The following is a 26,601-nucleotide window of genomic DNA, read 5'->3' as shown; positions in this document are numbered from 1 at the left end:
CAAGTTACAAGGAGGAGGTTAAACCCATGGGTCTCACCATGAAAAATCAAGGCACAGAGGGATTCCAGCAGTGCATTTTAAAAGTCCCCCAAACTATTGATCTATCCCCCCCCATGTGTGGATAGATCCATGTCAGAATTACAAATAAAAGGGAGCTGTCAATCTGAATTTGTGATGAAGGTGCCTTTTCTCATGGTACCGGGTGCCGTGACAGTGACAGGTGGTCCGAAGGGAATTCTGCCCCCTGGGTGATAACCCACTTCTCTTACTCTGCAAACTTGCTTGAGGCTAGAGCGACTCATTATCAACTATCAGTGTTTCAGGGGAACCTGCATGCTGTCGTATTACTCCTTGCCCTTTACTGTAAGTTAAGAGCCTCTCAAATTAGCCACATCAGTCATGCAGTCTGTTCAACAGGGGTGATGGCGGGAACTCGAGGGACGCTGAGCAGAGCCATCTGATGACAAAGACTCGTCCTCGGCCACAGCCCCCTGCAGACTGGTCCACCTGCCCAGTGTGGGGCCCCTTCCTGACCTTGTCCCCACGCAGGCGGACTTCAGCCTCCTGTCCCCGGGCTTTTGTAGATTGGTCCTTGTTTGTGTTGGTCCCCTCCCATCATGATGACGGTCGGGGTCTCTGTGCTGGCTCAGTGGAGACCCCTGGGGGGCATGAGCCTGTGTCTTAACCCACGTTTGTTTCCCTTCAGCTCAACCCCTGGCGTCTCCCAAGGTGCCCGTAGATGTCGTGAAACTGCCATGAGGAAGGCGGGCATCTGCCTTTCCAGTCTTTTAATTTTGTTTTTATTTATTTATGTTTTACTTTTGGGTTGCACCCTGCCTCATGTGGGATCTTAGTTCCCCAACCAATGATTGAGCCCACGACCCCAGCAGTGGAAGCGTGGAGTCTTAACCACTGGACCCCCAGGGAAGTCCCTTCCTTTGCATCTTTACCTGCAGCCCTACCTGACCTGTGGTTCCTCCTGTAGGGAGGCATCGGCTGGGGCTGTGGGATTCTCTGTGCCGAGCGCAGAGGCTGCTTCTTGGACTCAGGGCCCACGAAGCGATGACATTGAATGTTGCCTCTGCTCCCGTTTTGGTTTGCACGTGACTGTGAGAGTCACTGCCATCGTCTCTAGGGTTGCCAGAGCCAGGCTGGGGCTGCGTAGACGCCTGGGGTCGGCAGGTGGGTGGGGGCAGTGTTACTCTGGGGCGTCCGTTTGTCAAGCTGTTTGGGATGTTTGAACTCGGCCGTGGGGATGAGCTGACTTGGCTGGTTCTAGCGCATGTGTGTTTGGGCCCCTAGAGACTCCCCTGACCTTGGCCGCTCAGCTGGACGACCCCGCGGAGATGATCAAGGCCCTCCGGAACGGCGGGGCCCACCTAGACTTCCGCGCCAAGGATGGGATGACAGCTCTGCACAAAGCCGCCCGCACCAGGAACCTGCTGGCCCTGAAGGTAGCACGGGGCCCACCCCACACGGGGACGCCCCCTCGCCCGGCCCCCTGCGTCGGCCTCTTCCTGCCCCACAACAGCCACCCCAGGGTGACCCCAAAGTCGTGTTCCCACTGGAGCTTGGAAGAGCAAGCTGATCACAAAAAGTGATCTTTCCCTTCTGTTTCAGCCGAAGGGCTTGTATTTTCAGCTCAAACCCGCCTCCCTCCATAGACACTGGGAGCCGATGCTGGGGGGCAGGGGGTGGGCCTGAGCCCCATCACTTCCCACACTGTTATTCAGGCACTCTCTACCAGCCCAGGCTCTGTGCCATGCCGTGGAGTGCAGGACAGCGGGGCTCAGGCCCCCGGCCCTTTTTCTTTGTCAGGGCGAGGAGGAGAGGGGACCCACTGCTGGGGGCGGAGGACCCACAGATGATGCTCTTCTATAAAGCAGATTTCTTAACTTCATAGCGGCTGCCCTTGTTCAGCTGGCTTCCTTGGAAATCAAGTGTTTATGACAACTCTGGCTCATTTCGCCCCCTGCAGGACGCGCACAGAGATGGTTTACACTGTACCTTTATTCAAGGGTACAGCTCTCGCCTGCAAATGACATCTCCCCCCTTACTCTCCACTGGTCCACAGGGGTCAGCCGGGCAGCAGGTAGTGCCCGAGGGTCACCTGTGCAGGATGCCTCCATCCCCCGGGTGTGTAAGCGTGTGTGTGTGCCTGGCACCAGGTGCTATTTCAGTTCCAGGAGGCCAGGAAAAGTACAGGAACCCGGGGCTAATGGTCACCTTGACCTGGGAGTGGGGAGCATGACCCTCCTCTTCCTTCTTGATTGAGTCACTCCTGCAGAAGGGGCCATGAGACCAGTGACCTCACGTTTGGTGGTTTTTTTTTTTTTTTTTTCCAGACCCTCTTGGAGCTTGGCGCATCCCCGGATTACAAGGACAGCTACGGCCTGACCCCACTGTATCATACGGCGGTGGTCGGGGGCGACCCCTGCTGCTGTGAGCTGCTGCTCCACGAGCACGCGGCCGTGAGCTGCAAAGACGAGAATGGCTGGCACGAAATCCACCAGGTGCGCGGGGCTGCCCTCACCTGCCAGCCAGTGGGCGGGGCTGGGGTGCTGGACGAGCGTCCCTCCATAGGAGCCGTGGGTGCTCCGGGTGTCCCCCAGCCCGGGCTGCCTATAGAGCCTGGGACCAGGGGCTTTCTGAGCGCGGGTGACCCGGCGAAGGGCCCGATGTCCTTGCACGAGGCACACGTTTCCGAGATCCCCCTGCAGTAGTGGGGCTGGGGGAGTGTTGGCTGTGGTCGTGGCAGAAACAGAACCCACCTCGTGGCTCCGATGAAGCGTCTTTAGTGGACAGAGGGCACAGAGAGGAGACTGTTCGCCCGCAGGGGAGGGCACCGAGAGCTGGGCAGAGTCGCGGAGGATGCGCAGAAGAGGTACCTGCCCCTCCGTCCTCCCACCCTCCCATTGGCTGAGTCCCTCCAAAGCCAGCCAATCAGAGAGCCAGGTGGCGCAGGGCTGGAAGTGAGGGCCTCCTTGCGGATGGAGGGGTTTGGGAGAGAGGAGCAGGGATAGCCAGCCGGGAGGTCAGGGAAGAGGCTGTGATGTTCTCACGTTTGGCCTGTACATTGCACTGACTTTGACTGCTTCTCGGGCTACCTGTCTTTCCCTTCAACACCCTCGCCTTACACACCTGCCCATCTCAGCAGGGTGATGCACACACCCACTGCGGGCGGAGGGGTGCGGAGGTGCAGAGGTGGGCCCGCCCCAGCCTGGCGCGCCTATCGTTCAGTTCTGGCGTGTCCGCTCAGTCTGGAGGAGCACCTGATTCCCTCCTGTGGTGTGAGCCAGGGGTGGCGGGCCTCTGCGACCCTGCTCACCAAGCCTCTGTTTGCTCATCTGTGAAGTGGGCTCAGCAGGGCCTCCCACACCCTCAGGCAGTAGAAAGCATGGAACGCGGGCAAGACCCAGTGTTTTCCAGAAAGGTCCTGCCTTCCTTCTTTGCCCTCTTGGCCGAAGCAGTTGCTTCTGCCCGGAATGTCACGACCTGGGCCCTCCAGCTCCCCCAGCAAGGGTGCGAACAATCCCAAAACTCACGTTGCTGTGTTTGCAGAGTTCGTAGGAGCCGAGGGCCACGATTGTCTGCAGTGACACTGGGCTGTGGATGGCATTTTTCTGGGCGGGGGCAGGAGGGGGGCTGAGCTGCTCAGGGGACATGAGGGACGCAGGTGGGGGGACCCAGCATGGACCTCGCCAGTGACTGACTCTGGGTCTCCAGGGCTTCACCGTGGAAGGTTCCAGAAGGAGTCACCCCTCCCCTGGCAGTGTTGTCACTGGGCACCTGCCCTTCGGGCTGGAGGCTATAGAGCTGGCACTAGAGCTCCCAGTGGGCGCAGCAGGCCTCGGCAGGTGGGGTGGGCTGCCCTCAGGCACCCCTGTGCTGGAGGCTGCCCGGGCCTGGAGGAGGGGCAGTGAGGATGTGGGCCTCCTGGGCCTGGAGGAGGGGAAGTGAGGATGTGGGCCTCCCGCCGGGGGAGGCCCGGGGTCACATCCCCCAGGAGGTGGGAACGGATGGCAGGGAGGGAGGGAAGCCCACGTCCGAGATCCCCCCTCAGCAGACACCGCCTCCTGAGCTGTTGTCTCTTTTGGGTTTGGATTCGTCCTGTGAAAACACCGCGTTCTCAGGGGAGCCGTGGGGCCTGTCATGTGGCGTGCTCGCCCCTGGAGGAGGCACGTGTGTCTCTTGGCGGCCAGAGGGTCAATTATGGGGGGGGAGAGGGGCCTGGGAGGCTGGGGCGGGGGCAATGGGTGGAGCTGAGGGGCGAGCGGACCCTCCGCTCGCCTTGCCTGGGGGCCTTGCCGATTGCAGGACGTCTGGCCCCCTAGGAGAGGAGTGTGCTCTGGGGGTCTGCCTCCTTTAACTCAGTGAAGCAGGCAGATGCCGGAGTCCCCAACGCGCCCGGGACCTAGACCCTGACTGTCACGGAATTGGAGTTTTCCGTAACCACTCCCGGGCCATGGCATTCGGGTGCCAGGCAGCCACTGTGAGCCCCTGAGCCCAGGGCCCTGGCTCTGCAGCCACACTGCAGACTGCCCCCCCCCCGACCCTGGCATAGGTGTCACCTCCTGTGTCACGCCTGCCAGGCCTGCTCAGTGTCCTGGACACTGAGCCCAGAGGTGAATAGTAACACCCCATCCTGTGGGTCTCAGATCCATGTGACGGGGCCTGGGAGACAGATGATGGATGTGAGCAAAGATCACAGACCCACACATGCTCACTCGCACACACACGCCTGCCCGGCCGTGCTTCACATCTCCCTGGGAGGGTTCCAGCCGTGACCAGGCAGGGGCAGGCCAGCGGTCCCCCAGGCGTGGGTGGCGCTCAGTCTGTCTGCTCATCTCGGCTTGTAGCTGCCTTCGGCCCTCGGCTTCGTGTGTGCGTGCACGCTCAGTCATGCCCGACTCTTCGTGACCCCCGTGGACTGTAGCTCGCCAGGTTCCTCTGTCCGTCTCATTTCCCAGGCAGGAACACTGGAAGGGGTTGCCATGTCCTTCTCTAGGGGATCTTCCTGACCCAGGGCTTGAACCTGTGTCTCCTGCACCTTCTGTGTTGGCAGGTGGATTCTTTACCGCTGCCCCGCTGGGGAAGCCCCCTCAGCTTCCTGCTGACCATTAAAAGTCCAAGCCTGTCATCATCACACGTGCACTTTGCTGAGGATGTGAAAGGGGACAGTTTCAGGCTCTGCCAGCAGCTCCCAAGGGGGTCCCAGCCCTGTTGGCAGGGCAGCACTGGGGGCCATTCCGCCCCCAGGTGACCTGCGAGGAAGGAGGAGGTGCAGGGCACTGTCACCGAGGACAGAGCGCCCTGTCTTCCTCGTGACCCTCAGGGCCTCTGAACAGCCGCTGGCCCAGGGCACCGGGCTGAGCTGTGAGTCCAAGGAGACAGGGTCAAGCGGGGTGCCCCCCAGGCCTGGTGCCCCCAGGCCCATCTCCCGGCCCGGCCCCCTGGTCCATCCAAAGGAACTGGGCAAGGTCAGCCCCATGCGTGATGCTCCTTTCAGTGACACCTCCGAGAGCAGCGCACCCATCACAGAGAGGAGCCTCCGCGGAACAGGTTTCTTTTGTCGCCTGGGCTGCCCCAGGGTGTGACAGGGGCCAAATGCACGTACGACCTGGGAACCAGACCGTCCTACCGGAAAACACCTGCGTGCTTTTTCTTCCAGGATTCTCACCCTTTACACATCATTATGTCTGTCGTTATGCAGAGAACTCCCAGAATGTGCATTCAGAATATAACGTCCTTAAGTGTGGAGTTAGCGAGGGACGCAGGGGGAGCGCGTTCGCCCCGAGCGGTCACGACACTGGGGCAGAGTCTGTGTCCCCGGGGTGGCAGGGCTGGTGCCCTGGGGGGTGCGACAGACCTCAGGCCTTCCCGGGCACAGATGGAGTTTTATCCACGTGTTTTGGAAGACTCTCCAGGGACCCTCTATGTCCATGTGCTGGGCATCTGCTCCTCAAGCTGCGTTTCCCCCCTGCTCCCCTTAAAGTAACTTTCTCCTGTTCAGGTCTGGTGAGGCCAGCCCATCGGGACATGGCTGCCCGTGAAAGATGGTTGTCACTCACAGACTTTAGAGAAGGGACACAGCCCGCCAGGCACCACCATGCAGGGAGGGCAGGGGGGCCTGTGGACAGAGGCTTTACTGTGGTTTTCAAGGGAAGGAACGGGTGAGGCCGGACGAGCAGGCTGAGGGACCCCAGCGGCCCTGGGGGGCAGGGGCTGCCCCGGCTGTCTGGGACCCTCCCTGGGTGGTTAGGGCAGGGTGAGGGGCCCCGAGCATGAGAGCCCCACGGAGGAGGGCCGGTGAGGACTCTGCATGGTGGCTGTGTATTTGTGCTCCTGGCTGCATCCTTGTCCATTTCTAGGAATCAGCTCTCCCTGGCAGGGCAGCCCCTCCAGTGCCCGCAAGACTCCCGATGCCAGAGCATCAGACACCCAGAACCGCAGAGGGCACTGAGCTCGGATCCGGCCCCAGGCTGGCTCTGCCTCCCGCCTCCCTCTCCCTTCCCTTCCCGCCTCATCCCTGGCTGGGGCAGCCTCACCCTGAGCCCAATGCCTTATTCAGATGCAGGGGACGGTCGGGGCAAGCTCGCTTGTCTCCTGGGAGGGCTGCCCCCGCTGGAGGGAGGGTGACCGTGTATGCTGGGGCCGTGGGGGTTCACTTCTGTGGTGTTGCCTCCCACACTTGTGGCCCCTGAGACCCCCTGCGTGGATTCCCGGCATCTGGCACCAGAGGCCACCCAGCCTCGGGGGTTTGCAGCCCTGCCCCCAGCAGTGCGTTTGGAAGGCGGAGGCATTAACCGGGCTGGCACATCCTGCTCCCGCGTCGTCCGTCAGGGCCCCTACACCGTCCTCCGGCGGCGGCTTGCTTTTCCACGCGAGTCCTGCGGAAGCACCTGCTTAATTGGAGCTGCTGGCCTTCCGCGGAACCGTGACCTTCAGCAGGGGTCGCGCAGGAGGCTTGAGCAAGGAACTCATCGCAGTGCGGCCCTCCCTCCCCGATTATCATCCTCGCTCAGGGAGGGCCTCGTTCACCCAGCAAACGCTGTCCTCCCCATCTATTCACACCCGTCCCGCAATGCTGGCAGACACCTGCTGGGCTCCGAGTTAGCCGGGCCCAGGGAGGGTGGGTGACCTGCCCGAGGTTCCCAGCGCGCCCCGCACCGGAAGCCTGGTGCTGTGTCCGGCCTCCAGGGCTCCCGGACGAAGCCACCCCTCCAGCCACAGTGCTCTGGTGGCCGAAGGAAGTCGAGGGCAGGCGGGTTTGCATCGCCCAGATTCTTGGAGAAGCAGAGCGGGGTTCTGGGGTCTGCGTCAGCCCCCTCTGCGTGGGACCTGACAGCTCCTTTCCGCCTGCTCCCAGGTATTATCGGCGGCTCGGTTGCCTGTGAGTGATGGGAGGCTGACATTTATCTGCGACGTGAGGCCTTCAGATCCAGCCCCCAGGCCTCGCGACTGGGAACACACGCCCCCTGCAGGCTGACTTTGGAAGAGCACACGTTTTTGACATGCCTGCAAACCTTCTTTAAACTTGGGTTCACGTTAATTTTATTCATTACTGAAGAAGTACCTGCTCAGCACAGAATTCTTTGAAAATATGAAGAATCATAAAGAAGTAAAAACCACCCCAATACATTCCCACGGCCTAGGCAATTGGTGGGTCGGATTAGGGGGCTTCAATGCAGTTTAGTTGCTCAGTTGTGTCCGACTCTTTGCAACGGTATGGACAGTAGCCCACCAGGCTCCTCTGTCCATGCAATTCTCCAGGCAAGAATACTGGAGTGGGTTGCCATTCTCTCTCCAAGGGATCTTCCCGACCCAGGGATCAAACCTGGGTCTCCTGCATTGCAGGTGGATTCCTTAGCATCTGAGCCACCAGGGAAGCCCAAAGTTCAGTGCAGTTTTAGTTGCTAAGTATTAGTACTTTCATGTCCACCCGTGCAGCGCCAGCCATCTTGCTGTGACCTGAGTGATGGGGGTTGGCCATCTCAGGACTCGAGAATGTATTACTGGTGCGGCTGAGGGCCCAGTGAGAGGACAGCTGCTTGGTGAAGGAGTCTCGTCTTAACACACACCTTCACGAGCAGCTGTGTCCACAAGACTGGCCCACGCGGGGCATCTCACTCTCTTCCTCCTTCCCTGATTCTGTCTGATTCTATTTGGGAGATGTGAGATTTCTTCCTTGAGCTGTCAGTACAGTTTATTCTGGGCTGGGATTGCAGATCCCCCTCAGCATGGCCTGGGCCACCTGAGCAAGTGGTTTAGCCTCTCTGAACTTCTTTGCTAAATCTCTAAAGTTGGCTCAGTAACAATTCATAGAGCTCTTGAGACCGTAAAATGACACACTTCCCATAGTGCCTGGGATCTAGTAAGTGCTTAATAAGTCCTGGCCACGCCCCCATGACCATCACTACCTGGCCACGCCCCCTACATCACATCATTATCACCTGGCCACGCCCCATCACCATCATCTGGCCACACCCTACATCATCACCATCATTATCACCTGGCCACGCCCCCACTATCCCCATCATCATCTGACCACGCCCCCAAACATCCTCACCGTGTCCTCCGGCCCTGCCTGGTTTTGTCTGTAGGGAGTGATACTGGACAGAGAGCACCTCGCCCGTTTGCTCACAGGCCTTCACACAGATCTCATTTGATTTGCGGCAACAATTTCCTTAAGGATGTTTACCTCTCGGTCTTAATTTGTTATTGGTTGCTGTTTATTATTTATCATTTTCAAATGAGAAGCTCTCGCCTTAAGGAAGTTACAGGTTTGGGCCACTGCTCCGTCCTGTCCCTCTTCTTCACTGGGCTAACACCTGCTCACCCTCAGACCTGGGCTCCAAGTCCTCAGTGCTTCCCCTGACCCCACAGTCATGGGACAGGCCTCCTGGACGTTCCCTGATGGCGCTCACAGCAGGGTGTGGTTCTGGGTCTGTGTGGGTGTTGCACGCTGACTGTTCCGCTGTCATACCTCCAGCCTGTCTTATAAAGCACATGCTGTAGGAGAAATGCCCAAGTGTGGTGTGGACTTGGATTGCTTGTGGCACAGAACCAAGCAGAAGCGTTTGCGATGCGATCAACTCCGCGTTGCTCTAGTTGCACCGCACAGCCCCAGGGGGCGCTGTTCCACTTGCTGTAGATTTAGGCTTCTGGCTGTATCACAGCAGGTGTCCAGCAGGTGGCAGTGCCGTGCCTGGAGGAAGGAGCAGTCTTTTTTTCCTCATTCACACGTATCATGGGTTTGGCTAGTGATGCGGGGAGGGGGGCGCTCAGCATAGGTGAGGGAATCCCAGATCCCAGATTCTGTGTGGAGTCTCCTCCAAATGCACCTGCCCCGGAGATTTGCAGGAAGTGGTTTTGGGGTGGAGCCCTAGACACATGCATTTTCCAAAGAGCGTCTCAGAAGAAAATGGTTAAGCTCCACGCATGCAGGGGGTGCTGTTTTACATTCTCCTTACTTTCTGACCTCTGTCAATCCTTTAAATCTGTCTCCCAAGGGCCAGAAAGTACAACACCCTTTTCAAATAAAGGACAAAGGGTTAGCACGACTTATCTTGGGGGAGGACACATTTTTAATAAGCTTTGAGGTCTTTTTGTCAAACAAGTACTAATTGCTCTTTTTTAAAAATTGAGTGAATATTTTAATTTCAAACTTAAAGAGGGTTTGCAGAAGCAAATACAGAGAATTCTATGTGCTTAGAGATCACATTTGAGTTTTTCCCATTGTCCCAGTAATGACCAATATAGTAAAAGGATGTGGGGCTTCCCAGATGGTGCTCGTGGTAAAGAGCAGGCTTGCCGAAGCAGGAGATGTCAGAGATACAGGTTGATCCCTGGGTCGGGAAGATCCCCTGGAGGAGGGCATGGCAACCCACTCCAGTATTCTTGCCTGGAGAATCCCATGGACAGAGGAGCCTGGAGGGCTACAGTCCACAGGGTCATGAAGAGTCAGACACGACGGAAGTGACTTGGCACGCACGGTGAAAAGGTCCCGTCTGGGACCCCGCAGGCACCCTTCTACCTGGCAGAGTTCATCCATCTTCTCTTGGTTCTCTCAGGGGCCTCTTCCGAAGGTTACAGGGTGGTCGTGTGGAGCCTGCTGCCTGGTGTGGACTTGCTCTGTGTTTCCTGGTGGTGAGATGAGGGGCGTTTTTGCAGGAATATCATGGAGGGGACGTGTGTTTCTGGCGGTCCAGTCAGGGGGCAGTGGTGACCATTTGCCGTCACTGGTGATGTCCACTCTGACCCCCAGTTCACCTGGAACCTGCCAGATTCTGCACTGCCGGTTCCTCTTCCCTTTATAGTCGGAGCGTCTGAGAAAGCCCGTTTCCCCATCTCCCTCTCACCTGCTGGTTTTTAGCATGCGCGGTATTTCTTGCCTGAATTAAGTAATTAACTGCTAAACGGAGATTTTCCTACTCCCATCCTTACTTCTCACACTAATTAGTTGGCTTTCTGTTATCAGAAGGAGCTTTCTCTTCCTGTTTATTTATTCACACATTTATAGTAATGTGGTTTCGTGGATTCCTGTTTTTTTCAAGAGGTCTGTTAATGTTGTCCCACTTTGGGTCCAGGGAGCCCCTTCAGGATGGCCCGTGTGTCCTGTGGACGCATCGTCATCCTTTTTCCTTCTGACTCAGCACGGTGTTCCAAGCTCATCTTGTTTTTTTGTGCCTCAGCCCCCATCGAATCAGCCATTTCTGTCAGGAGTCCCGATTCTTTTGAGTCCAGAGTGGTATTTAGAACCCAAGGTCTGGGTATTAAGTGTGCTCACTGCTCCCGGCCTGTTACTGACTCCAGGCCCTCTCAGAGGGGCTTGCTGTTTAGTCTCCCAGTCATGTCTGACTCTTTGCAACCCCATGGACTGTAGCCCACCAGGCTCCTCTGTCCATGGGATTTCTCAGACAAGAACACTGGAGTGGGTTGTCATTTCCTTCTCCAGAGGATCTTCCCAAGCCGGGGACTGAACCTGCATCTCCTACGTTGGCAGGCGGATTCTTTACAGCTGAGCCACCAGGAAAGCTCCTGCTCTTCTGTTCCACCTCTAAGTGGTGGGTGCCCAAGGCTCTGCCCCTGTTGTCTCCCCTGTAAATGCTCTTCCTAAGCGACTGTATTCAGACCTGTGGGTTTAAATATCGTCTCTTAGACTGAATCAGCGAAACCACCATCATTCAGCCATTTTTGCCTAAAAGTGACAATTTGATGTGATTGCAGTCCACATCTGCCAACAGATTCCATAACTTGACTCAACTCTGACTCTCCTTGAAACTCCAAACTGGCACACGCGAGTACCCAGGTGGCACCGCCACAGAGGAGCCTCATGAACATGGGGTGGCCTGCCCGCTTCTGCAGGTCTCCAGCTCTCGTTTTCCCCGGGTAGGTTACCGCACCCTTGTCCAGTCCTTTGCCAAAGCCAGAACCCCAGGTGCATGTGTGCAGCCAGAGTCGGGCGTGTGTCCGCTCACATCCAGGCGCGCCTACACAGTTCCTGTCTTGCTTTTCTGCTGAGACCGAGAGCTCATTCTGAAGCGCCTCCTTTTCCGGCCCCGTGCCGCGGAATTTCCACTCGTTCCGCCTGCGCTGCGTCCCTGACCCCCTTCTCAGACACTGGGAAACCTGCTCCTGTTGGTTTACTCACCTCTTCCTCGCCCCCGCCCCCGCTGACTGCAGCCGGTCCGCTCACCGCTCTGGCCACCGCCTCGCCCAGAGTCCCTCCTCCCTTTCCCGCGCGCCAGGCCGCTTCTTCAGCAAACCTGGCTTCTGTCGCGTGACAGTTCAGTTCAGTTCAGTCACTCAGTCGTGTCCGACTCTTTGCGACCCCATGAAGCACAGCACGCCAGGCCGCCCTGTCTATCACCAACTCCCAGAGTTGACCCAAACTCATGTCCATTGAGTCGGTGATGCCATCCAGCCATCTCATCCTCTGTCGTCCCCTTCTCCTCCTGCCCTCAGTCTTTCCCAGCATCAGGGTCTTTTCAAATGAGTCAGCTCTTCGCATCAGGTGGCCACAGTCACGTAACAGCCAGTGGTTTAAGGGAAGAGATGAGCAAATATGATCCTTTAGGAAAGCGATTATGGGAGTTTGTTGTTGTTCCAGCACGTGTCTGGATTTTCTGGTTTTGCTTGTTCTCAGACACTGGGCTCTGAGAAAGACAGGGGTGGGAAGGAAGCCCTTAGAGTCAGCGGCGCTGTTTTATCTCTTCGCGTTGATCGTGTTGTGACCCTTGGTGAGGAGAGCGAGACATGATCCCATGATGTCACATAAAACCTCACCATTTCAGGTTAACCTCGGGAAGGGGGAGGATGGGTGTGGAGTGATTGTTAAATGTTTTTTTTACACCAATGCAGCTCTCTCCACTTCTGACTATAGGGTAGTTAAGCCAAACCCAGTCTTGCTTCCTGGAAGGCCTTTGGAGAGAGTGGTTTGGCGAGGGCTCCTTCAATTTGAAGATCAAAAATCTCAAACTGATATAAGGGGAAAATTAAAATTATACCTAAGCTTACATCCAGAAGAGCCCAGGCAGAGTTTTCACTGAGAGGAATTCACAGGACATTACCTTGGCAATGTCTGTGTGTGTCTGTGTGTGTGTGGGTGTGTGTGTGCCTTTCTGTGTCTCTCTGTGCCTGTCTGTCTCTGTGTCTGTGTGTGTCTATGTCTGTGTGTGTCTGTGTCTGTGGTCTCTCTATGACTGTGTATCTGTCTCTATTGTGTGTGTCTCTTTGTGTATGTGTTTGTGTGTCTGTGTGTGTGTCTGTGTGTGTCTCTATGTGTGTGTATCTGTGTGTGTGTGTGTCTGCGGTCTCTCTGTGACTGCGTGTGTCTGTCTCTATTGTGTGTGTGTGTGTCTCGGTGTGTGTGTATGTCTGTGTGTCTGTCTCTATTGTGTCTGTGTATGTCTGTGTCTGTGTGTCTCTCTCTGTGTGTCTCTGTGTGTGTCTGTGTCTCTCTGTGTCTGTGTGTGTCTCTCTCTGTGTCTCTCTCTGTGTCTCTCTCTGTGTCTGTGTGTCTGTCTCTATTGTGTGTGTCTCTGTGTGTATGTGTGTGTCTGTGTCTGTGTGTGTGTTTGTGTGTTTCTCTGTGACTGTGTCTCTGTGTCTCTCTGTGTCTGTGTGTGTCTCTCTCTCTGTGTGTCTGTGTGTGTGTCTCTGTGTGTGTCTGTGTGTGTGTCTCTGTGTGTGTCTCTCTGTGTGTGTCTGTGTCTGTCTCTATTGTGTGTGTGTGTGTGTGTGTCTCTCTGTGTGTGTCTGTGTGTGTGTCTGTGTGTGTCTCTCTCTGTGTGTCTCTGTGTGTGTGTGTGTCTGTGTGTCTCTCTGTGTCTGTGTGTGTCTCTCTCTGTGTCTGTCTCTATTTTGTGTGTGTCTGTGTGTCTGTGTGTCTCTCTCTCTGTCTCTCTCTGTGTGTGTCTGTGTGTTTGTCTCTATTGTGTGTGTGTCTGTGTGTCTCTCTGTGTCTGTGTGTGTCTCTCTCTGTGTCTCTCTGTGTGTGTCTCTGTGTCTGTCTCTATTGTGTGTGTGTGTGTGTGTGTGTGTCTCTGTGTGTGTCTGTGTGTCTCTCTGTGACTGTGTGTGTCTGTCTCTATTGTGTCTGTGTCTGTGTGTGTCTGTGTATCTCTCTGTGTCTGTGTGTCTCTCTGTGTCTGTGTGTGTCTGTGTCTGTGTGTGTCTCTCTCTGTGTCTGTCTCTATTTTGTGTGTGTGTGTGTGTGTGTCTGTGTCTGTGTATGTCTTGTTTTCTCTCTCCTGCCTTCAGCTCCCACTTCTCCCTTCCTCTGCATTGGTGGCCCCGGCAGCTCTGAGCTTCCGTGGCTTTTCTCACCGACCCTCCTGGAGGAAAGCGAGAACTTCATTTTCTCCTCCGTTCTGACAAATGTTTCAGCCTCCATCTCCACGGCTCCCGAGAGTCACTTGGGCATCCCCAGCCCACGCCCATGGCCAGAAGCTCGAAAGTTCTGGGTGTGCTGTAGGCGTGGGGAGGGGTGGGCCCCCAGGCCTCTGGGAGCGGGGTCGGGGCCCCAGAGGAAGAGGCAGGCGCTGTTGCCACGAAAAGGGAAGGTGGGGCAGGCAGGTAGAAGCAACCTTATCTCTGGTGATGGTCTGCTCTATAAACAGCGGCACCAGGGTTGAACGTGGGTGTTTCTCGGGTTTGTTTTTTGAAGCTCATCCGATTACTAACCCCCTATCCTCCCGTCCTCTCTCCTCTGTTAATTGGTGGGGTGTGGCGCTCTTCTCTTGCACAGCACAGAGGTGCAGGTTCCGCTCAGTCTGTCTCAGTTATCAGAAAGGCAGGGCTAATGAGCTGAGTGCCAGCCCAACCCTGACCCCCCGTGGCTGCCCTTCCCAGCCGAGCCAGCTGTCTGCTTTGTGCCCGGCGCTCCCCGCCCTCCGTGTGTGCAGTCCTGGGTCAGGACCCCGTTCCCTGGCCTCTTGTATCTCCCTGTCTGCCTTGTCGCCCCAACACAGGGACAGAGGGTCTCACCACCTTGGTGCTGTGCACTGCTGGGTGTGCAGATGGTGCTGGAGGATGGGGTGGGGTTAGTCGGATAGAACCTGCTGCCCAGGGTCAGGAGACCCCCCCTCAGCCTCTGGACCCCCCTGGAGCTGAACAGCCCCACCCCTACGCAGTCTCAATGCCAGGTCTCCCCGCTTGCTGTGGGGGGTGGGGGGCTGGCCGACCCTGAGCAGCACTGGGGGTCTTTTCAGACCCCGTATTCATGTGACTCATGAGAGCCCCTCGAAGAGCGGGGTTTCTGTTGGCACATGAAGACATAGGCTCAGGGTGAAAGTTCTGGAAAACCAAGCCAGATCTGGTTGACCCCAGAACCCTGTTGGCTCATAGATCCCACGTCGGCCCTAGAAGGGCTCAGCAAAGGGTAAATCACGCCGTGGGGCCACCTCCCCTGCTGCTTGCACCCCTTCAGGGTGGGTTCATGCTAAAGTCTCAGTGGGGCTGCCTCTGCCCAGAGGAGGATAGGTCAGGTGGGCGGGGTCTCTCCCCAGGACGCAGCAGGTCCTCGCACACCCACAGATGTCCTCATGCGTCGTCCTGGGGTCTGGGGGGCTTGGATTAGCAAGGCCAGGCGTGGAGCATCCTGATCCGCGTTTCCTGGGGCTGGTCGCTGAGTTCAGGGGGCAGAGACATGCCATGGTGTCTTTGGGGTTCCCCTCCTGCGGGTCCAAATGAAAGGAATGGGTGGGCCCCACACAGCCCCACCCCTCTGTTGAACAGCTGAGCATAGTCCTGTGTCCCGTCACGAGCCCCTCTCCTGCTCCCCACCCTGGGGTCTGTCCTGGGGGGCCCAGTCCAGATGCAGAAGTGGGCTGTGATCTGTGCCAGCTGCACCATCAGTTCTGGGGGAGCCAGGTGTTTCCCGGGCGGTTCCGCTCACGGTGTGGGCTCTCATTTCAGGCCTGCAGGTACGGCCACGTGCAGCATCTGGAGCACCTGCTCTTCTACGGGGCCGACATGGGGGCCCAGAACGCCTCGGGGAACACCGCCCTGCACATCTGCGCCCTCTACAACCAGGTCAGTGAGCCGGGCACACACCCTACACCCTCCGTAACTGTGCACCCCAGAGCCAGGGCTGTGCTGAGCGCTTTGCAGGTGGGTGTCCAGTTCCAGGTGCTGTAATGAAGCCCCACAGACGGGGCGGCTTAAACAGCAGACATTTATCTCTCACAGTCTTGGCTGCACGTCCCAGACCAAGGGGCCGCCTGCTTGGCTCCAGAGGAAGGCTGTCTTCCTGGTTTGGGTTTGCCTGGCCCCTTTTGGCTGTGTCCTCCCATGTGCAGAGACAGAAACAGCCCTTGGCTGTCTCTTCTGCAAGGATGCTAATCCTATCAGATCAGGGCCCCACCCTCACAACCTCATTTAAACTAATCACCTCGTAAAGACCCATCTCCAGACACAGTCACACTGGGGGTTAGGGCTTCAAGGTAGGAATCTGGGGAGACACAGACACTCAGTGCTTAGCTGGGAGAGCTCCTCACCAGCTTCCTTGAGGATGGTTATCCCTATCATACGAGCTTTCCAGGTGGTGCTCGTGGTAAAGAACATGCCTGCCAACTGCAGGAGACATAAGAGAATTAGGTTCCATCCCTGGGTCAGGAAGCTCCCCTCAGAAGGGAATGGCAGCCGCTGCAGGATTCTCGCCTCGAGAATCCCATGGACAGAGGAGCCTGGGGGGCTACAGTCCACAGTGTCACAAAGAGCTGGACCCGACTGGAGAGACTTAGCACGCAGGACACACATCCCTGTCCAGAAGGAGAGCCTGAGTCACAGGAAGTGAGAGGAGGGTCCTGGGCACAGCTGGAGCAGTCAGAGCTGGGCGCAGATGCCGCCTCCCATGGCAGAGTCTGCAGGCACCCTGTCACACATGCCCCAGAGTGGGTCTCCCCTGAGGCCCAGAGGGGGGCAGCTTGGAGCCATGAAATGGGGATTGGGAGCCGCTGACAAAGCCCCCAAGATGATTATGGCACCTCGCTGAACGCCAATGGGACTGCTGTGTAACAACAGCAAGCCTTTCCATCGCGTGTACACATGTCCCCAGTGGGCTTTTTCTGTTTAGTTCCTTCTTGCATGCTAAGTCGCTTCAGTCGTGTCCAACTCTCTTGTGACCCCATGGACTAGAGCCTGCCAGGCTCCTCTGTCCACGAGATTTTCCAGGCAAGAATACTGAAGTGGGTTGCCATGCCCTCCTCCAAGAGATCTTTCCTACTCAGGGATGGAACCCACATCTCTTATGTCTCCTGCACGGCAGGCGGGTTCTTTACCACGAGCGCCACCTGGGAAACCTAATTCCTTCTTCACTGTGGTTAAATAAGTAAAACAGAGCAAATGTTCGACCGTCTTAACTATGCAGTTAAGGGGCGCGTCTCAGTAGCCTTAGATGCGTTCACATGGTACGAGTGTCACCTGCCTCTGTCTTCAGAACTTTCCTTCTCCCCAAACTGATACTCTGTCTCCATCAACCCGCTCCCCGTCCCCTCACCCAGCCGCACCGTCTGCTTCCTGTCTCTGTGAGCTTGACAGCTCCAGGGGCGTCCTACGAGGGGAATCGCGTGAATCTCTCCTTTTGTCTCTCTTGCTTCACTCAGTGTAATGTCCTCAGGTTCATCCAGGTTGTGGCTGCGTCACAATTTTCTTCCTTTTTAAGGCTGAGTAATGTTCCCTCGTCATAGCTTTCAAGAGCTATGATAAACCTAGACACCATATTAAAAAGCAGAGACATCACTTTGCAGGCAAAGGTCCCTCTGGTCAAAGCTGTGGTTTTTCCAGTGGTCATGTATGGATATGAGAGTTGGACTATAAAGAAGGCTGAGCGCTGAAGAATTGATGCTTTTGAATTGTGATGCCAAAGAAGACTCTTGAGAGTCCCTTGAACTTCGAGGAGATCAATCAATTCTAAAGGAAATCAACCCTGAAAATTCACTAGAAGGACTGATGCTGAGGCTGAAGCTCCAATACTTTGGCCACCTGATGGGAAGAGCTGACTCATTGGAAAAGACGCTGATGCTGGGAAAGATCGAAGGCAGGAGGAGAAAGGGACGACAGAGGATGAGATGGTTGGATGGCATCACAGACTCAACGGACATGAGTTTGGGTCAACTCTGGGAGTTGGTGATGGACAGGGAGGCCTGGCGTGCTGCAGCCCATGGGGTCACAAAGAGTTGGACACGACTGAGCGGCTGAACAACAGCAGCAATTTTCCCTTGTGAAGATGGACCACGTTTATCCTTTCATCCGTCAGGGGACACAGGCTGCTTCCGTCTCTCACCTGTTGTGAACGGTGATGCTGTGAACACAGGAGTGCAGATCTCTCTTCAGGACCCCGCTCACCTCTTCTCGGCTCCATGAGTAGAGCCTTCATGTGAGCAAGTTTATATAAAGGCCTTGCTCTCCCGTGTGAGAAGGACTGAAAACTTGGGCAAGCGGGGCGCGAGCATGCTCAGAAAGCAGCAGGGATGGGATGCGACCCTCGCCCTCCAGGCAAGGCTCCTCAGTGATGGGAGCTGCTTTGCCCTGGAAAACTCCTATGCATTCTTCAAGACCCAGTTGAGATACCCGCCCTCAATCAAGCCTTTCCTTGATGAGCCCCTGGTAGAGTGAGTTGTGCTTTTCACGCCACAGCCCTTTGCAGTACAGCCCAGGGGAACTGCCCAGGGCCAGGTCGTTATTAGGCCTTACCTGTCATCCCTGCCGGCCTCCACTTGCCCCTTGGGCCCACCTTCTCAGGGACACAAACCGCCATCTCTCAGGGTGTCCCCTGCTCCTGGCACAGGAGAGCGGTTCGGCCAGATGGGGCTGGGGAAGCATTTCAGTCTGACTTCAAGGGATTTCCTGAAAGCTGCTGGCCAGCTCCTTAATGAAAGCATATTGATGGGATTTGCACACAGCTGGGGCCCTAGGTGTTCCAAGGCACGTGGATGCTGGAACGGATTTATGAGTGCGGGGATATCTTGCTCGGCTGGGCTAGAAAAACACACGTCAGGAGGCTTGGCTTCGGCTGGTAAAACATCTGTGCCAACATGTGCCGCTTAATTATTGCTGTAGACGGGGAAAGCACTCCTTAATTTTCCCTGGTAGATTTTAAGCTTATTTTATCACGGGGAAAAAAAAAACCCTAAACAGAAAACCATGTTTTTTGTCTCTTGAAATAATGGAGGGCAAGATGATCTTTGAAAGTAACCTTTTTTATTAGAATGTTGGGAATCTGTATTCTGAGTGACCTCTGGACCTGTCCCCACCCTCGGCCGATGGCTTTGGGATGACCCAGAGCCGCCCAGGGCTCGTAGAAGGACCCTGCCTCTCTTGCCTCGGGTTAGAGAGGCCAGCAGCCTTTTTCTGTAAAGAGTCCCTGAGTGACTATTCCGGCTTTTCAGACCACATGGACTTCTTCACAGCTACTCCACTCTGCCTCTGCCGTGTGAACTTAGCCACAGTCGATATGCAGATTAATGTGTGGCTGTGTGCCAATAAAACTTTATTTATAAACCAGGCAGTGGGCCAGTTTAGCCTGTGGGCCCCAGTTTGCCAGGCCCAGGCGCAGAAGGCTGCATCTGGTCTCTCACCAGACGTAAGTTAAGGACAGACTCCCTGCTCCCAGCCGAGTGCCTTCCTCCTAGCGTTCTGGGGAGCCTGGCTAGGGCGTGAGAGCTGTCCCCTGTCCAGGGTCCTGGGACCGTCACGGCCCACCTGCTGCTGTCCAGCCCTCCCCATCTGACCCTCTGCAGCAGCCTGGGTAGAAATGCCTTTGGGGCCCCTCTTGTTTTGGACACCCAGCCTTGCATTCTGTCCCAGAGGCCGTCATGGAGGGTCACAGACTCGCTTGGTGGCCCATGGGTTCTGGACAGGATGTCCAGTTGGGAGTCGGCGAGTGTTCTGGGATCCAGCCTCCCGAATCCCTCGTGTCCCTCCCTGGGATGCTAGTGTGACCTTTTAATCTTTTCCCTCAGCTTGTCCCACCCCTTCCCAACGCGTGAGAAAGGCCGGTGCAGATGGAATCTCAGTGAAATTCAGAGACGCACAGCTCCGTGTACACTAGCCTCCTTCTGATGAGCCGTCCTCGGGGGGATGGAGGGGTGGGCGGAGGGATCGAGGGCCCCCCAGCCTCTGTCAGGCACACCTGGCAATTGTGTTGACACCTAACCCGAGGCCCTGCCCTCCCCACATCCCCAGAGTGCTGGCCTCCTCGCTGAGTCCACTTCCTCTCCTGCACACATGCGGTGTGTGAGGCCGGGCTCAGGGCCGACGAGAGAAACTCCTTCAAGCAGAAGGAGGTGTCGTATAGGGCTCTCTGGAGAGTGCTGCTGAGAAACAGACTCTCCCGGGGTGGGGACCTGGTGCCTTTGGGTCAGGACAGGAGCCAGGGAAGGGGATTAAGAAGCCGCCTCAAGATAGAGCCGCAATGCAGGGAGACGTGGCAGTCTGGGTTCCAGAAAATCCCTCCTCTGTGATGTGGAGATAATTATACCTAACTGGCAGGGCTGCTAAGAGGCTTAAAATAGAAAACAAACATATGGTGTGCCTGGCGTGCGGTCGATTTTCAGTAAAAGTGACTATGGTGGTGGTGATGGTGGTGATGGATGGTGACTGGTGATGATGGTGATGGTGATGGTGCTGACTATGGTGATGCTACCCAAAGCTGTGGTTTTCCCAGTAGTCACGTACGGGTGTGAGTGTTGGACCATAAACAAGACCGAGCGTTAAAGAATTGATGCCTTTGAGTTGTGATGCTGCCGAGGACTCTTGAGAGCCCCTTGAACAACAAGGAGATCAAACCAGTCCATCTTAAAGGAAATCAGCCCTGAATATTCATTGGAAGGACTGATGCTGAAGCTGAAGCTCCAATGCTTTGGGCACTGGATGCAAAGAACTGACTTGTTGGGGAAGACCTGATGCTGGGAAAGATTGAAGGCAAGAGTTAGAAGAGGGGTGACGAGGATGAGGTGGTTGGATGGCATCACCAGCGCAACGGGCATGAGTTTGAACAAACTCCAGGAGATGGTGAAGGGCAGGGAAGCCTGGTGTGCTGTAGTCCATGGGGTCGCAGGGAGCCGGACACAGCTGAGCGACTGAACGGCAGCAAATGGTGGTGCTGATGGTGACTATGGCGATGGTGGTGACGGTGGCGATTAGGATGGTGATGGTGATGCCACGTGTACTGCTGTTAATTTGACTTAACAAACTTCTCATTAAATGTGAAAGCATCAGCTTTATGGATTGATTGTGTGTTTTATCAGTTTTAGGCAGACCGCGTCCGTACGCTTCCAGTAAAACACACTATGATCAGAATATCCTGTCTTCTTCTTTTATGAAGTCAACTAATTAGGGCTTTGATTGTAAGCAGCAAACTGCATCTCATCTTCCGGCTCCTCGGTCTGTTGGCTGGCCTTCCAGGAGACCCGGCGGGGGCGGGGAGGCCGGTAGACAGCCTGGTGTTTGTTTTTCTACCCTGGATAATGAAGGGAGGGAGGGAGTTTGAAATATCAAAGTTACTAAGCCAGGCAAATTTGTCTGGAAGGTTAAAAATTAAATAGACCCTGCCTCTCGGGAGCCGGCCTCCTGAGACAGGGTGGTCCCTGTGCCCTTCCACACCGCACACCGTGGTTGTCAGCATCGTAGCCAGTGGCAGTCTCTGCAGGGACCCTCATAGGGGTGATCGTCCCCTGGGCATTGAGGGTGTGCAGAAAGGTGTCCCCTAGTCATTCCCCTTAGATTCCGCCAACGAGCCTTTGGAGGCTGCTGTTGGTTGTCATTCCCTTGAACAGGCCAGGAGTCGCAGGCTTAGTCCAAGTGGCTCAGCTGTGAACGCCAAAGCCGGGCTTAAAACCCAGCCTGTATCTCTCCTCCCCCAGGCCTTGGCGACGGGTCCCTGTAACCCCTTGATTGGAGGTAGGAAGATGCTCCACTGGGCACAAGTCAGGTGAAGCCATGTGTCAGGGCGTGAGTGTGGTATGGTCCTTGGGGCACTGCCCTTGAGAGCAGCTCGGTCTTTGGAGCCAGGTTCCAGCCTCGCTCTGGTGGCAGCAGCGTCCCAGCTCTGCACTTCACCCTTTTATTGATCGCATGCATCCGGGCTCTTCCTAGATTTCTGTCTCATGGGACAGGCTCGTTTCAAGGGATCATTTAGACTGGAAACGAATTCCTAACTCATAATTTGGAGTGCTGAGTAGTTCGTGTCTGTGACATTTAAGTGACTGTAGTCACTTCTCCAGAAGTCATCCCTGGATAATAATTGGATATTTTTCCTGATGCTTTGGCCCTCAAAACACTCAGGGTGCGTCTGTGTCTGCACTTGATGGGCTCCTTTAAAATGATGAAGACACACCTCAGTGTCTCCTATGAGATCCCCTCGCAAGGGGGCCCTCAGGGCAGCCAGCAGCCACGCACGGGCACCACGAGGCTCCCACTAGCAACTTCACTGGGTCAGGACTTCTCCTTTTGCTCGCTTCCTGAAGCTGCAGGTTTTCATTCAAGCCTTCCTGGCCTCCACTGCCTTATCTGTGAAATGGGCCTCCTACTACCTCTAGCAAGGATGTGCTGAGGGTGGAATCAAGGAATGGAGAGGTGGTCTTCTGAACTGTAGAGCAGCCGTGTGTGCACACACATACCTGTGCTCACGTGTGCACACGTGTGCACACAGACACATACGCCTATCTGTACACACACACAGTGTCGTCGTTATAAAGTCGCATGAACCGCGTGCCCTGTGGTTTTGAAATCTCTCCCCCTTCCAAGTCTGGCAGCTATTAGAATGACAGGGTGTGTGCCTCGGGCTTGGTTAATATTGACTCAGAGCTGTCCCTCTGTGGGTGAGCGGAGGAGTGTTCTGAGATCCTGGCTGGCTTCCTCCTGGGAGGGTGTGACTGGCAGTGCCTGGCAAGGGTTAGTCTTGGCTTCCTAGGAGATACACCTCCCTGATGGGAGTTTTCAGTGGAAGTCCTTGCGCAGCGGTGGGGACTGGTTGCATGGAATTGCCAGGCCAGACTCTTGCCCTGGGTTCTGATGGGCGCCAGTGGCTCCGGACATCTGGGACGGTCACCTGGCGGGTCCTCCCCGGCTGCCTTGGAGCCGGGCCAGGGCACACTTAGGCCAGTGCAGACTCAGTTCAGAATGAGCCCCCAGGCAGCTTTCAGGGCCCCGAGCTCCAGAAGCGTTGCCCGGGCTGGCTGCCCCCGGAGCCTGTTCTCTCTCACCTGCTCCCCCACACCCTGGATGGTAACCTGCCGAAGTCCGGCTCATCCATAGGCCCCGTGTCCCCTCAGGGCCAGGGCTTTCTCAGATACCCTTTCCTCTTTTCTCTCTCTGCAGAACACTGCCCACTGAGGCAAGATAACACTGTTGCTTTAAGTAGCTAACACTTTGGGTCATCAGGACCAGCTTCAGGCCAGGGTATGTGACCTTGGGCCAGGATCCAGGGCTCATCTCCCCTGGAAGTAATGCCCGAGGCTCTTCTTTTACAGCCTGCAACTGTACCCCAAGTGTGAAAGGTGTGTTTGCCAAGCACAGGTCCATCTTTTAAACTTTTCTTTTAAGTGTTTTAGTTACTCAGAGCACTGCCTGGACGCAGACTCATGGAAAAGGTGCAGACAGTGTAGGCCGAGACGGGGTTTCCCTGTAGTTTCCACCTGTCAACGTGGTGCGGGCCTGCCCACCGTCTGAACCAAGGGCATCACACGCTCATGGCTGTTTCAACAGTGGGCTCCTGCCCGTGTGTCCTTCCGCCCTCTTTTGTTCTCCTAACCTCGTCTGTGCATGTCCTTCTTGCCACCGTGGAGCCTGCCCTCCCTCCCAAGGGCCCCATGTCTCTCTGCCTGCCCTGGACCCACCTGAAGTGGTCCCCAGGCCCTCTCTCCAGCCACAGCAGTCCCCGACGGCAGCCTCCCTCCAGGCCCTCAGTGTGCACCCCGAGTCTGCAGTGACCCTCACGGCCACTCTGGTGTGCCGCTGAGGCCTGGGACCCCGGCCGCCCAGCAGCAGTCTTTCCTGTAGAACTCGGAGCCGTCCTGCCTGCGGCCAGCGGGTTTGCGAGCAGACCCCGCCCTGTCCCGTGTGTCTGCCAGAGTGCAGCTCAGAGAACAAGGGTCCCGCTGCCTCAGCTCCTGTTTGCTCCGTGCACGGATGTCCCCCCATTCATATCATCGTCCTGCGAGGGAGGCCCCGGGGCCTCACCCGGGTCTCGGGGGTCAGGGCGGCCCCACCGTGCTCCGGGCTGGGCCTGGCGGGCACAGAGCCAGCTTGCTGCCGGCGTTCTCTGTCTGCGTCCCTCCTTGTCTCTCCCCTGGTGTCCGTGTCTCCTGGTCTTTCTGACCCCGTGTCTCTCTCTGTCTCTCCCTGGGTCTCTGTCTCTCTGTCTCTCGTGGTCTCTGACTGTCTCTGTGTCTCTCTTGATCTCTCTGACTCTGACTCTCTGTTTCTTACTTTTCTATGGATAATATTAACACCTTTATTGAGATTTATCTCACACACCATACAGTTTGCCTATCTGAAATACACAATTCAGTGCTTTTCGATCTGCTTGCACATTGCCTAACCACCCCACAGTTACTATTAGAACGTTTTCATCGCCCCAAACCACTCCCCACCTGCAGCGCCCGCCCCGGGCAGTGCCCGCCCCTCCTGTCTCTGGATCTCCAGCCTCGCCTCGAGGCTGCTGTTCGCCCAGGTCCCCCTCCTGCGCCGTGTGTCCTGGTCTCAGCCCTTGTCTGTCCCAGGGCACTGGGTCCCCCAGGGCTGGAGTGGGGCTGCTGGCCCGGCCCCGTAAACAGGTCCCTGGGTGGAAAGCCCTGTTGGTTGCCTCATGGCCTCTTCACTCAGCAGTTACTTACCAAGCGTCCAGCCTGGGGGGCCATGCCTGTTGCCTCTGCTCCGGACTCTGTAGATGGCAGTGGACCAGGGCGATGGGCCTGGGGCGGGGGCTTGCCGTGGGGGACAGTGCAGCCCCCTGCGTGAGGCGCCAGCGCCTGTGGGCACTTGAACATCTGAATACTCATCCCCAAATGTCACCTGCTCGTTCATAACAGCCCAGCTGCGTCCGGTAGGCAGAGGACTCGAATCATCGCTGCTTTTGCATCCGTCTGCTTCCGCCTGTCTCTCTTTCATTTCATTTGGCGCTCCGTGCGGCTCGCAGGATCTCAGTTCCCCGACCAGGGATTGAACCTGGGCCCCTGCAGACAACGCTCGGAGTTCTCACCACTAGGCGACCCGGGAGCTCGCTTCACGTGCCTTTTCCTCTGTGGGTATTTGTCCCCACCTCCCCATCCGGACTTCCGAGAGGGTGAGCCTCTCCAGGTGAACAGTAGAGACTCACTAAATGGACAGGACCAGATCCCTTTTCACTGTGCAGATAACACGAGAAAAGAACACGGGCTGCTTCGACATTAGAAAGTGTGAGTGCAGAAAATGGCAACACAAGGCTCCTTCTGTTTGCTCCCCACCCTTTTTCCTTCCTGAGAAAGTAATTCCTGTCAACGGGTAACTTCTTTTCAGAATTATTCATTGCTTTCTAAAATATAGACTTTAAAATGGAAGTGAAACGAAGCTATATTGTTGCTCTGAGACTCATGTGTTCTAGTTAGGCAGTTTGGATTTTCTTCTAGTCAGTGTATTATTGGCGTATGTTGTTTTTTTTTGTTTGTTTTGTTTTTGCTATCACTGCCTTGGTAAAGAATGTTCTGTGGAGAATATTATGGAGGATCCTTAAAAAACTAAAAATAGAGATACCAGATGATCTAGCAATGCCACTCCTGGGCATATATCTGGACAAAATGCTAGTTGAAAAAGAGCCCTGCACCCCAGTGTTCATAGCAGCACTCTTTACAATAGCCAGGAGATGGAAGCCACCTAAAGGCCCATCAGCAGAGGAGTGGATAAAGTCGTGGTACATCTATACCATGGGACATTACTCAGCCATAAAAATAGTGAAGTAATGCCATCTGCCGCAACATGGGAGCACCTGGAGATTATCACACCAAGTGAGCCAGATAAAGATACGTGTCACTTTTATATGGAACCTGAAACCAACTTATTTACAAAACAGACTCATAGACATAGAAAAACACATGGTTTCCAAAGGGGAAAGTGGGAGAGGGATCAATCAGGAATTTAGGATTAACAGATACAGGTCTTACTAAACATAAAACAGAGAAGCAACAAGGACCTACTGTGTGGCTCAGAGAAGTATATCGAGATCCAGTAACGACCTCTGATGGAAAACTGTCTGAAACAGACTGTGCATCTGTGTGTATAACTGAATCACTGTGCTGTGCACCAGCAACGTGGCAGGTCAACTGTACTTCAATAGAAAGCTGTTTTGAAAACAAAGGGTATTCCAGAATCATTCCCACTTTTCCTTATTTTAGAGTACTTTTGCCATCTCCACATTTTCTCTTCTTTCTTTTTGGAGTTTACTTGTGGTCTTTCAAATTTTCTATGCACGTGCAAAGCTCTCTGTAAAGGTGCTCAGTTGCTCAGTCATGTCTGACTCTTTGCCATCCAGTGAACTGTTGCCCTCTAGCCTCCTCTGTCTGTGGGATTTTCCAGGCAAGAATACCAGAGTGGGTTGCCATTTCCTTCCACATGCATCAGTTCAGTTCAGTTCAGTCGCTCAGTCGTGTCCTACTCTGCAATCCCACGGACTACAGAATGCCAGGCTTCCCTGTCCATCACCAGCTCCCAAAGCTTGCTCAAACTCATGTCCATTGAGTCGGTTGATGCCATCCAACCATCTCATTCTCTGTCATCCCCTTCTCCTCCTGCCTGCAATCCTTCCCACCATAAGGGTCTTTTTCAATGAGTCAGTTCTTTGCATCAGGTAGGTGGCCAAAGTATTGGAGTTTCAGCTCCAGCATCAGTGAATATTCAGTGTTGATTTCCTTTAGGATGGACTGGTTGGATCTCCTTGCAGTCCAAGGGACTCTCAAGAGTGTTCTCCAACACCACAGTTCAAAAGCATGAATTCTTCTGCACTCAGCTTTCTCCATGGGTAGATACAGTCTTAAAAAGAATCACTGGCCGTGGGGTGTGTGTATGTGAAATTTTTGCAGATTCTGCTGAGTCGCCGTCCCAAGTCTTTGCAGCAGTGAAAGT

At 55.6% G+C, this 26,601-nt stretch overlaps 1 protein-coding gene across 2 annotated transcripts in view; it reads left to right on the top strand.

Moving 5' to 3' along the window:
• The window catches only part of SHANK2 (SH3 and multiple ankyrin repeat domains 2), a 513,188-nt gene that overhangs the window by 85,065 nt on the left and 401,522 nt on the right, over positions 1-26,601 (top strand). For both annotated transcript variants that reach the window (XM_060404133.1, XM_042238157.2), the window contains exons 6-8: positions 1,303-1,454; positions 2,346-2,513; positions 15,421-15,537. In XM_060404133.1, the coding sequence (XP_060260116.1) occupies positions 1,303-1,454; positions 2,346-2,513; positions 15,421-15,537 (437 nt within the window). The remainder of the gene's footprint in view (positions 1-1,302; positions 1,455-2,345; positions 2,514-15,420; positions 15,538-26,601) is intronic.

Source organism: Ovis aries, chromosome 21, assembly GCF_016772045.2.
Source record: "Ovis aries strain OAR_USU_Benz2616 breed Rambouillet chromosome 21, ARS-UI_Ramb_v3.0, whole genome shotgun sequence".
In the NCBI taxonomy this organism is placed as follows: domain Eukaryota; kingdom Metazoa; phylum Chordata; class Mammalia; order Artiodactyla; family Bovidae; genus Ovis; species Ovis aries.
Note: the sequence above shows the minus strand (reverse complement) of the source record. Positions and strands in the feature narration are given on the sequence as shown.